The sequence below is a fragment of the Cryptotermes secundus genome, unplaced genomic scaffold, assembly GCF_002891405.2.
Source record: "Cryptotermes secundus unplaced genomic scaffold, Csec_1.0 scaffold734, whole genome shotgun sequence".
NCBI lineage: Eukaryota > Metazoa > Arthropoda > Insecta > Blattodea > Kalotermitidae > Cryptotermes > Cryptotermes secundus.
In genome coordinates, this window is record NW_019737093.1 from 354905 (window position 1) to 366466 (window position 11562).

At 39.4% G+C, this 11562-nt stretch overlaps 1 protein-coding gene and 1 long non-coding RNA gene across 2 annotated transcripts in view; one reads left to right on the forward strand and one right to left on the reverse strand.

The window, feature by feature from the left end:
- LOC111870169 overlaps positions 1-10350 on the reverse strand; it is a 17546-nt gene extending 7196 nt beyond the window's left edge. Inside the window, exons 1-2 of the mRNA XM_023862238.2 lie at positions 10153-10350; positions 2053-2188 (exon numbers count right to left, since the gene is read on the reverse strand). Coding sequence (XP_023718006.1) covers positions 2053-2188; positions 10153-10255 — 239 coding nt within the window. The 5' untranslated portion in view covers positions 10256-10350. The remainder of the gene's footprint in view (positions 1-2052; positions 2189-10152) is intronic.
- A 99-nt stretch (positions 10351-10449) lies between these two features.
- LOC111870162 lies at positions 10450-11394 on the forward strand. Its single transcript, XR_002843804.2, has 3 exons — positions 10450-10583; positions 10891-10986; positions 11172-11394. It is a non-coding gene; the product is annotated as an uncharacterized LOC111870162 (long non-coding RNA).
- Positions 11395-11562: the final 168 nt, after the last annotated feature.

Sequence of the window (11562 nt, forward strand, 5' to 3'; positions counted from 1 at the left end):
ATTGATTAACCGCCTAACAGGAACGGACATTTAAACGCAAGGGAGCAACGGGCATTTAAATGAACTCCGGCCAGCTCAAGTTTACCACTATTTCGAAGTCTGGCGTTTAAAGGTTAAAAAGGCCTATGATTCAGAGTTCGTGGTTCCCATGAAACAAGTTATGTTGATTAAAATGTGTTTAAATGAAACCTATAGTAAAGTCCATACAGAAAAACATTTGTCTGATAACATTTCTATCCAGACTGACCTAAAATGAGATGCTTTATCACCAATGCTTTTCAACTCTGCTTTAAATATGTCATTAGGAAAGCCCACAAAAACCAGGTGAGATTGAAATTAAATGGGACACATCAGCTGCTGGTCTATGCTCTTGATGTAAATATAGTGGGAGATAACAGAGATACCATAAAAACACAGGACCTCTAACTGATCCTAGGAAGGAGCCTGGTCTAGAGGTAAAGGCAAAGAACTAAGTATATACTGCTGTCGTCACCAGACTGCAGGGAAAAATCATAACATATAGATTAAAGTAAAATAAACAGTAAAGCTATCCCTATAACAGGCCGTGAAGGACCGTAGGGTTGTGAGACATTGAGGGTTCCACATTATCTAGACGGTCGGCTCAAAGATGGCGGTAAGGTTGTCAGCCTTATGTGCCAGCCGCACTTTACTCCCCAGGAAGATTATTTAATTAATTCCTGGTACTTATTTCTGTTAGAGGCTGAGTCAACCCCAGGGCCATAGTATGGCTGGAAGGATTAGGTCAACTGAAAAAAAATCCAATTACCTCATTTGGACCTGAACTTCAAACATTAGGGAATGACAGTATCAAATCAAAATTTTATATCAGGAAGAAATTAATCAGAGATTGAATTCGGGCAATACTTGCTACCATTCAGTCCAGAACCTTTCATCTTCTCATCTGCTGTCTAAAAAAACAAAAATTAGAATAAAGAAAATTTTAATATTACCAGTAGTTTTGTATGAATGTGAAATTTGGTCTCTGATATGAAGGGAAAAACACAGACTGAGGATGTTTGGGAACAGGGTGCTGAGTAGAATATTTTTCTTGAAGAGGGATGAAGTGATAGAAGGTTGGAGAAAATACCATGACAAGGAGCTCCATAACTTGAACTCTTCACCAAATATAATTATAATGATTAATGATCAAGTCAAGGAGGATGAGATGAGCAGGCCATAACATGTATGACAGAGAGTCATGCATACACATGATAGTAGGAAAGCCAGAGGGAAAGAGACCACTTGGAAGACCCAGCTATAGGCAAGAGGATAATGTTAAAATTGATCTTAGAGAGACAGGATGGGGTGGTATAGGCTTGATTGATCTGGCTCAGGATAGGGACCAGTGGGAGGAACTTGTGAACATGGTAATGAAATTTCAGCTTCCTTAAAATGTTGGGAAATTCTTGAGTAGCTGAGCGACTGGTGGCGTCTCAAACAAGATTCAGGTCCATGACGTTAGTTACTTACTTACTTTACTACAACACACGTTCTTGACTTGGTGCCATTAGCATCCTTAAAGATGTTCCCAAAATGTCTGACAGTTTGAACGAACAAACAGAAAACACATGAAGATGGTAAAAAGACAAAGCTATCCCTGTAATAGGCTGTGAAGGACCATAGGGTTGTGAGAAGTCGAGGTTCCCACATCTTCTAGACAATCAGCTCACAGATGGCGGTAAGGTTGTCAGCCTTACGCACCGGCCACCCTTTACCCCCAGGAATATTCCTGGTACTCATTTCTGTTAGATGTTGAGTCAACCCCAGGGCCATAGTGTGGCTGGAAGGATTAGGTAAACTGAAAAAATCCAATGACCTCATCGGGATTCAAACCTGGAACCTTCCGGCTCGTAGTATAGTGCCTCAATAAACTACGCTAAGATGAGGGAATGATCATAGAACAGAAATTAAAGGAACTGTCTATGGTAAACTGAACTGAACTGAACTTATTGGTGTTAGGATGTATTGATGACCTCTGATTCATCGGAAGTAAAAGTTCACATTTCAACAGCTGTTATGAATGTTCTTTACCTTTTAACTTTCCCCAGGTCTAAACAATATTTCAGGTCCTTCTTGTAAGCAACAAAGTCTCCAACATTTTCTCCACATGAACATATGAGGGAAAGTTTCTTTCCCTGCCCTCTTTTCTGCACACAATCTAAAACACCTTAAAAAGATAGGAAAGGATGCATATTATGTTCTTAGGTAAGTAACATAGATAAATATATATTTATAACATAACATAAATGTAGAAAGTAATTACAAACTCAAAATTACTGCCAAATTAAGAGGTATGCATGGATGTGTGTGTGTGTATGAGCTCTCTCTCAACCCCTTATGCATCACTGTCTGATGAACTAATTGTAATTCAATTCACTTCAATTATTAAAGTACCTGACAACAACTAAAAGCCAATAGGCACACGCTGCAGGAAGAAAAACACATTAATAGAGAAGATGTGAACAGACACTGACCAAGAAGAAACACACAATGAACATCACACTAAAAACTAAATAACACAAATATGATCAGGGGACTTAATAAGGAACCTTCAGGATTACAAGTTTTCAGGACTTTGTCCAGCACCTGGTATTCAAAGGAACACATTTTAGAAATTGGATCCATTTCCATCCTCAGGTGAAGGGGTGGGAGACAGTATTTTGTTCAATCTGTTAGGAAAAGCTAACCTCAGTCACTGGACAGTCTATGTCAGGCCAGGTCGGTCAGTCAGGTAAATTGTTGCTGGCAGTCATTCGTGGTTATGAGTTCTGTGAGATACATGCCCATATTTTACTGTCTCACAACTAGGGGAGTGGTTGAACAATCTGTCTGTATAATTATAAGAGTTACACATATACATGACACCAGGGTCTGTCAATCTCAAAGAGGGTCATCCATAAAAATCAAAATTAGCCCAACATGCCTATGAAGGTCATACAGTGGACTGGGATAAAGCTAGGACTATGGAAATTGCAAGTAACAGCAGGTATAGGAAATATAAGCTGCTGACCCATGTGGTTTAACCAACCTGATCAACCAACCCAATTTCAATATTCCTTCCAGCAATGAGGTTAGCATCTCATAGGGAAGGTCTTTATGATCTATATACTGTTGTAACATGAAAATCTAAAATTATTCCTATGCACTGGTGCTGATGGATTTGGTTTCTTGTGTTTATTTTCCACTTCTTTTCTGTCTTAGTTTGGGGTCTGTACATGCATTATAACAATTTTTATTGTATATTTGCCTGTTATCTCCCACTGATAAACCCAACCTGACTGACTGAAATACAGCAGTTGGACAAAATAATGGAATCACTCTTATTATTCAAGTACACCATCAATAATGCAACAATGATATAAAATACACCTAAAACATATATTTTTTCACTAAAAGTGTAACTTTAATACTTTAAAATGTTATTAAATATCATAAAATGTCATTAAGACACTGCAAGTGTATCTTATACACTAAAAGTGACTATCAAAATATGAGGGAAAATCGAAAAGTCTTTTCCCCTATTTTTTTCAGCCGTAATAATACACATACAGGGAAATAAAAATACAGGCAGTGTTCTAAGTGCCTTTGACTATTTTTCCACATAGTCTCGTGCCCGGTTCAGGCACCACTAGTTTGGAGATTTTGCTGTTGTAGATTTCGGCCGGTTGAGCGTGGAACCACCGCTGGACAGTGGTTTTCATGTCATCTGAAATGAACCTCTGGCCTGCCAGGAACTTCCCAGAAGACGGTGACCATCAACTTCTCGACGGATGGCGTTCTGCGGAATTTCTTCGTGACAGGCGAACCAGGATGTTTCCACACCGTGCTCTGCTGCTTGGATTCTGGAGTGAAATGCAATACCCACGTTTCATCTCCGGTGACAATGAGATCCAGGATGATCCACTGAAGAAGTTCCTGGCAGGCCAGGGGTTCATTTCTGATGACATGAAAACCGCTCTCTGGTGGTGCTTCCGTGCTTAACCGGCCAAATTCCACAACAGCGGCATCTCCAAACTAGTGGTGTGATGGGATAAATGCCTGAACTGGGTTGGCGACTATGTGGAAAAATAGTCAAAGGTACTTGGAACACTGCCTGTATTCTGAATTCCCTGTATGTGTATTATTGAGGCTGAAACAAAAAATAGTGGCAAAGACTTTTCGATTTGCCCTCGTATTTCAAAATGTCTTTTGTTTTACATGTTTCCCCCCCCCCAATTTGCAACATGTTTCGGCAGCATATGGGCCATCAAGAAACTTTTAATTTGTGGGGAGACCACTGCACTGTCCAATTGTCTTTCGTGCTCCCATGCATGTTGTCGTTTTATTGTTGTGTATCATATCCAGAATACTGTCATTGTATTATTTTTTTCAGCTACCATACTGTAATGTATAATATGTATTAGTATGATTTTTATCATGTTGTCTCTATGTCTCAAATGCTGAAGTTTTGCGTACTTACATTTTTGTAATCTTTTTTTCCTGTGTATGTGTTTTTGGTGTGGTCTTCATGTATACTAACCCTAGTGCAGTTGCTCCTGCTTATATATCTATCTGATGGAGTATATACTGCTACCTAACTTACAAAGTTCATACACTCTTTGAAATATTGGGTTATGTGCCTTGATGTATATGTCATTCATATGTAAATTGTTCTTGTATACTTTGTAAATATATCTCTCTAATGTTGTATTTTAGCGTCCTGTTGCACTGATTTTCATCCATGATATGTATACAGTGGCCGTCTTGTAGTGCACTCAATTTCACCTGTTACTTCACGACATGTTTCGGCAACATAGTGCCATCATCAGGTGCCCTAATTACGTTAATCTATTGCATTGCTTGCCCTGATATGTCTTCACAACATCATTTAAAAAGTATTTAAAAAAAGTGCGCATTTGTCAACTATAATAAATTTACACTCACTAAAACTTGTTAAGATTATTTATCTTATGTGTCTTAATTAAAACTTGCGTTTGGTTCATTCACTATGGGGTTGTTTTTTCTTATTTTCTGTGTAAACTGTGTCTTGTGATGTGTGTTCCCTTCTTAGCTCGCAGCTGCATATAGCTGCAATCCTTCTGGGAATGGATTCATACAAGATTTTAACAGTGTTTAGAAGAATTTTATACCATTCTCCTTGAACAACATCTTCAGGTTGCTTTAGAGATGTTGGAGGTGGGAACCTGTTCCTCATGCTAGTCTCCAGAACTGACCACAGTGGTTCAGTGGTGTTCAAATTTGGTGATTGTTCTGGCCAGGGAAGATGTTGTAGTTCACCTTCATACTCTTCAAACACTGACTGAACAGTTCCAGGCATGTGAATGGAACCCTGTCATCTTGGAAACTGCATCATTCAGGAATATCTGGTTCATGGGATTCGCCTGATTACCCAAACAGTCCACATATTCCCTTGCAGTAATTCAGCCATGAAGCATAATAATGGGACCAACAGAGAATACTGTACCACGATACTGCTGCCCAAACCATCACAGAACCTCCCCCATGTTTCACTGTTGGAAGCAGGCATTCTGGATTGTAGGCTTCCCTGGGTGTTCTCACGCACGCACTCATATAGAACATTCAGTGCCCCAACTGAAGTTCTTTAATGTAGCCAACAGAAACAAACTCTATTCCTCAGCTGCTTAGTGTTTCCACTATTTTGTTCACCCCTTGCAGGTTGTCCAATGGTTGAGGTCATCATCACATGGATTCAGGCCTGGATATTAATGTGAAAATCAAGTAATCATGGTTTGCCAGGACACTGCAGACTCACTGGATAATGGAGGTAGGTAGACACTATTATAATAAATTTTTCAAAGGCTTTGGACTTAGTTCCTCATTATCAGTTGCCTACAAAAATTGCAGCCTTGGGAGTGGACTCAAGAGTAGTTGCATGGATAAAGAAATTCCTTTTGGGCCATACACAGAGAGTTACAGTAAGAGGGCAGTTACTGGAGGAAGTCACAGTAATGTCAGGCAAATATTCCCTAAAAAAATTTTTGCAGGTGGGTTCTTTTTATTCCTTACATGAGTATTATGAATGGAAATCAAGGAATGATTGTGCTTCCTATAGATAAAGATTGCGCCTATTATTTTGTCACATCTAGAATATAATATTATCTGTCTGGTTTTGTTTATAATTGTTGTGAATGGCACCTGATTTTTGACGTTGTTTGTTTCGGTGTCGTGTCTGTGATTTGGTTTGATGTGTTACTTGTTTGTGTTCTACAACTGTTAATGTACTACAATTATATGTGGCCTTTTTAAATGTCTTGGATATTTAATTTTTAACAATTTATCATTTTAAATGTACTTTTTATTGACATGTTCTATATCTCAAGGCAGCACTGCCAATTGTAGATCTCTGGAACGAAATAAATATGTATGTATGTACTGCAAGGAAGTGCACTGAGTCCAATGCTGTTCCTCGCGTACGTACACAGAGAGTTAGAATAGGAGGGCAGTTACTGGAGGAAGTCAGAGTAACGTCAGGAGTACCGCAAGGAAGTGCACTGGGTCCACTGCTGTTCCTCGCGTACGTACACAGAGAGTTAGAATAGGAGGGCAGTTACCGGAGGAAGTCAGTAACGTCAGGAGTACCGCAAGGAAGTGCACTGGGTCAACTGCTGTTCCTCGCGTACATACACAGAGAGTTAGAGTAGGAGGGCAGTTACTGGAGGAAGTCAGAGTAACGTCAGGAGTACCGCAAGGAAGTGCACTGGGTCAACTGCTGTTCCTCGTGTACGTAAATGATATTTGGAGAAATACTGAGCCAAGTATTAGACATTTCACAGAGGACTATAATATACAGGGAAAATACAAGATATAGAAAGTTTGCAGATAGATCTGAATACGTTGAGAGAGCAGGTGGTTGAAAATGCGATGATACTTAATCAAGCTAAAAGCAAGGCAGTTTCTTTCATAAGAGCCCGAGTGATGGAACCACTAAATTATTTGTTATGGGGCATAGTTATTCCAGAAGCAAGCAGTTGTAAATATTTGACAATAATTTTACACAATTTAAGTTGGGCTGATCAAGTTAATCACAAGGGGCCGTGCCATAGCTCAAGTGGTTACTCGCTGGCTTCCCACTGTGGCAGCCCAGGTTTGATCCCGGGGCTGGTCAAGTGGGATTTGTGGTGGACAAAGTGTCACTGGGGCAGGTTTTCTCCGAGTACTTCGGTTTCCCCTGCCAATCTTCATTCTACCAATTGCTCCACAATCACCCTCACCTATCATCTGGGGCTGGTACAATAGGCCAGAATTGGCCACAGTACAAGGGACTTAGTCCCACCCCACTAGCAATAAAAAAAGTTAATTACGCGGTGGAAAAAGCTTGGAAGGCACTTAATTTTACAATTCTTGAAAAGGGAAACAGTAACACTAAAAGTTTAGCCTACACATCACTAGTACATCCAATTCTTGAATATGGGACGGCGTGCTGGGATCCTCACAGGGACAGATAAATGCGCTAGACGGGTTCAAAACATGTAGCAAAGTGTCTCAACCAACTACACTACCACGTGACCCAGTGGACAGTTAATACAGAACCTTATACAACATGGTCACAAGATACACACATGCATATATGTAATGATGGTTTTTATATTACATTATGTATTAAAAATCCTGTCCATCATTATCATTCTTGTTTTCATATAAAAATGTATAACTGCCAGCTGGTTCAGTGCAACCCCTGTCCCATCTGACTTCCTGTACCCACACTAAATCTAATTTATACTTTCGTAATTCTCTTCCAACTTTTGTCAGCAAACCTGTCCCACAGAGACCCTTTACATTCCACATGCCAAATCTCATTTCCATTTTCTTTTGCTTATGCCCTTTAAAAGAATTCCTCCAAGTCCAAGGCCCTATTTAATATTTTGTAACATGATGAGTTTTCACAGTGAGGACCTGCTGGCCCCACACCCAACCCCTTGTCAGCTGTCCACAACAACTTATTTAATATATCTGGAGGGCTTTATGCCATTGCTTTTCAACTTTGCTTTTGGACATGACACTAGGAAGGTCTGAGGAAACCAAGTGGAACTGAAATGAAACAGGGCACATCAACTGCTGGTCTATGTTGATGATGTAAATATATTTAAAGATAACATAAATATCATATAAAAACATACAAACTGTAATTTATGTTAGTATGGAGACTGATACAGAAGAAAACTAAGCATATGTCACAGTCTCAGCACCAGAAAGCAGGGAAAAATCGTAATATAAAGATAGCTAATAGATCTTCTTAAAATGTGGCAAAGTTCATATATCTGGGGATCAGAACAGCAAACCAAAAGCTGATTCAACAGGAAATTAAGAGGAGATTGAATTCGGATAATGCTTGCAACAAGTCCATCCAGAACCTTTCGTCTTCTCGTTTCTGTCCAAAAATGTAAAAATTAGAATGTAGAAAAACTATAACACTGTCTGTGGTTCTGTATTGGTGTGAAACTTCATTTTCAGATAATAAGTGAAGAATGCCAAATGAAGGTGTTTCAGAACATGGTACTGAGGAGAATATGTGGACATAAGAAGGATGAGATAATAGGATACCGAAAATAACTGCACAGTGAGGAACTCTGTAACTTGTACTCTTTGCCAAACACAATTAGAATGATCAAATCAATGAGGATGAAGCAGACATGGTTTTGTTGGGAAAGCTAGAAGGAAAGAGAACACTAGGAAGATCTTGATGTACTAGCTGTACATGGGAGGATAATATTAAAATGGATCTTACAGGAAAGAGATGGGTGGCATGGATTAGACTATACCTGGCACAGGATATGGACCACTAGTGGGCTCTTGCAAACATACTAATGAACCATCAGGTTCCATAAAATGTCAGGAAATTCTTGAGTAGCTTAGCAACTGAGGGCTTCTCAATGACTCAGCTCCATGGAGCTACCTGGTTACTCCAGTCTAAGTTGATCATGGCCAGGTCTCCAGAAATGCAGTTTAAATATTGGATAAAGCAAAAATAAAGGTATGTTCTTACTAAGAAATCATCTATAATTAGATAACATTTGACAGGAGGTTGGAGAAAACTGCATAATGAGGAGCTTCATAACTTGTACTCTTCTTCAAGTATAATTAGAATGATCAAATCATGGAGGATGAGGTGGGCAGGTCATGTAGCACTAATGGGGGAGATGAGGATACTGGTGGGAAAGCCAGAAGGAAAGAGACAACAGGGAAGACCAAGGTGTAGGTGGATGGACAATATTAGAATGGATCTTAGAGATAGGATGGGATGGTATGGATTGGATAGATCTGGCTCAGGATATGAACCAGTGGAGGGCTCTTGTGAACACGGTGATGAACCTTCAGGTTCCATAAAATGCTGGGAAATTCTTGAGTAGCTGCAGAATTGGCGGCTCCTCCAGAAGGGCTCAGCTCCATGAGTAAGTAAGTAATTAGATAACATTACAACCCAGTTCGGAAATTCTAAAAAATGTTATACAAATAAATAATATGACACATAAACTTTGCTACAGGGCTGAACTGTGGATGAAAAATTATGTAGTACTACAGGGCACTAGCTTTACACCTTAACATGTTAGTCTTGGGTAACACTCCTCTTTCTGGAGGACATGTACCCCAATACTGGGGGCATGCGGTAGCGCAGTTGGTCTGGTTAATCTGAGTTACCTTTCTAAGACTGGCTAGGGGCGGAATCAGGCTATAGTATGATTCTTTCGGCATGATGTAACATTCCAAGGCAATTAATTAACCCCATGTTTCCTTCTAACTACTAATATTAACTCTATTAATTTCTATTTGCAAATTACAGAGAACAGGGTTTACGAACTATTTTCTTTTATAAACAATACAAAGCAGAGAAAAATTGTGAATACTGAATAGTTAATTACGTCTATATACTGTCAAGGTGTGCTTGCGTTCTGAACATTCCCAAAATGAACAAGTTTACTAGGAACTAACTGGGACTGGTACGCATTCGAACTTAATTAAGCTCTAATTCCGACGTTCAAATGTATCTTACTCTACAAGTAAACGTGCTTTTACGAGTAATTCAACATCATCCTTGAACGGTTACCAACTCGTCAACCGGCTAGCCTCTTGACTTAACTTTCGACACTCCTTTGACTTTTATGATATTCTTACCTGATACATATGCCCCTCCTCTTCGTAATGTGCACGAAAATGTCTCATCACAAATTTCCCGGTCACATGCTCTACAGCGAAAACCTTTACAAACTGATGCCATATTTCAATTTACTGCATGTTCTTCCCTCCAAAACTGATACAGATTATGTACATCCAGATGTGCATCTCACTCATCTCAATGGTCTCAATGTACTGATTATGTAATCCCATTTTCCTGTGGCGACATCTAAACCTGCGGTAAAGCTACAACGGCAAAGTGTAGTAATGTTCTTGGGGTGGCAACTGGGTCGGGAGAAGGGGAAACACGGTAGCTACTGCCTCTATGTGTGGAGGCAGATACTACACACAGATCTCGACCAATCAGAGAGCCTTCACAAACCAATTTGAATTTCCTCAATTATGTGCGGTTATGGTAAATAGGCAAATTGGTAAGTATGAATTTTGATTTGATGTGGTTACGAAACGGAATTAGGCATTTACGAACGAAGTTACATCTCCATGTTAAACATATTATTTGTGTGTATGAATGTTATGTTTACTGCAACAAATGTAATTAGAAATATATAGAATTCTTTCAAGCCCAAATTTTTGAGGTTATGATGGACTGTTATCTAAACCATATTTGTTTTATGATTGTTCTCCAACTTTCCGTTGAGCCCAAAGATTGTTTGTAGAATGTTAAGGAGGTCAAAGAGTACCATGAAGGTGTTATAATTTTTGTACTGCCTCTTGCAGGATAAACATGAAAACGAAAACTTGCAGTGCTGCTGGGTGCTTGTCATGAAGCAGGCAAGGAGTCAAATTCTTCAACTTTCCCAAAGATCCAGCATGGTATGTATGTTTTAATTCATGATACTTTATTATGTGTTAGTTACTCCAACAAAGAAATTAAGTTTAGTGTATGTCTGTGTTCAGTTTATTCAACATAACTCTAAAATTTAGAATGTGCACCAAATTTGTAATGTTTACTGAAGAACTATTTCAAGGTTTCGATACTATTTGTTCTACTTTTACAGGGCTGCAGTATGGGCAGGAAAGGATGAAATATCCAGCACCACTGATTCTGCTAGACTGCTGCACCTATGGTATAACTCTATGCTTTTGCCGTGATTGGAATAAATTATCCTGATAGCTATTCCCGGCCTTCATGAAACTATACTGGAGCTTCTAAAGGGTTCTGACAGTGGTGCATAGCACTCAGAATTACTGGGTTTTGGGACATTTTCCATTGTCCGGTATTCTAGGAGACATGTTGTTTCAGAAACTGGATCTTTTTCCGTCCTCAGGTGAAGGGGGAGAGAGACTACTCAGTTCCCTTAGAAAGAGCTAACCTCAATCACTAGATGACACTCGTGTCTTCTAGTTTCTAGAATACTGGATAATGGGAAAAGTCCCAAAACCGAATAA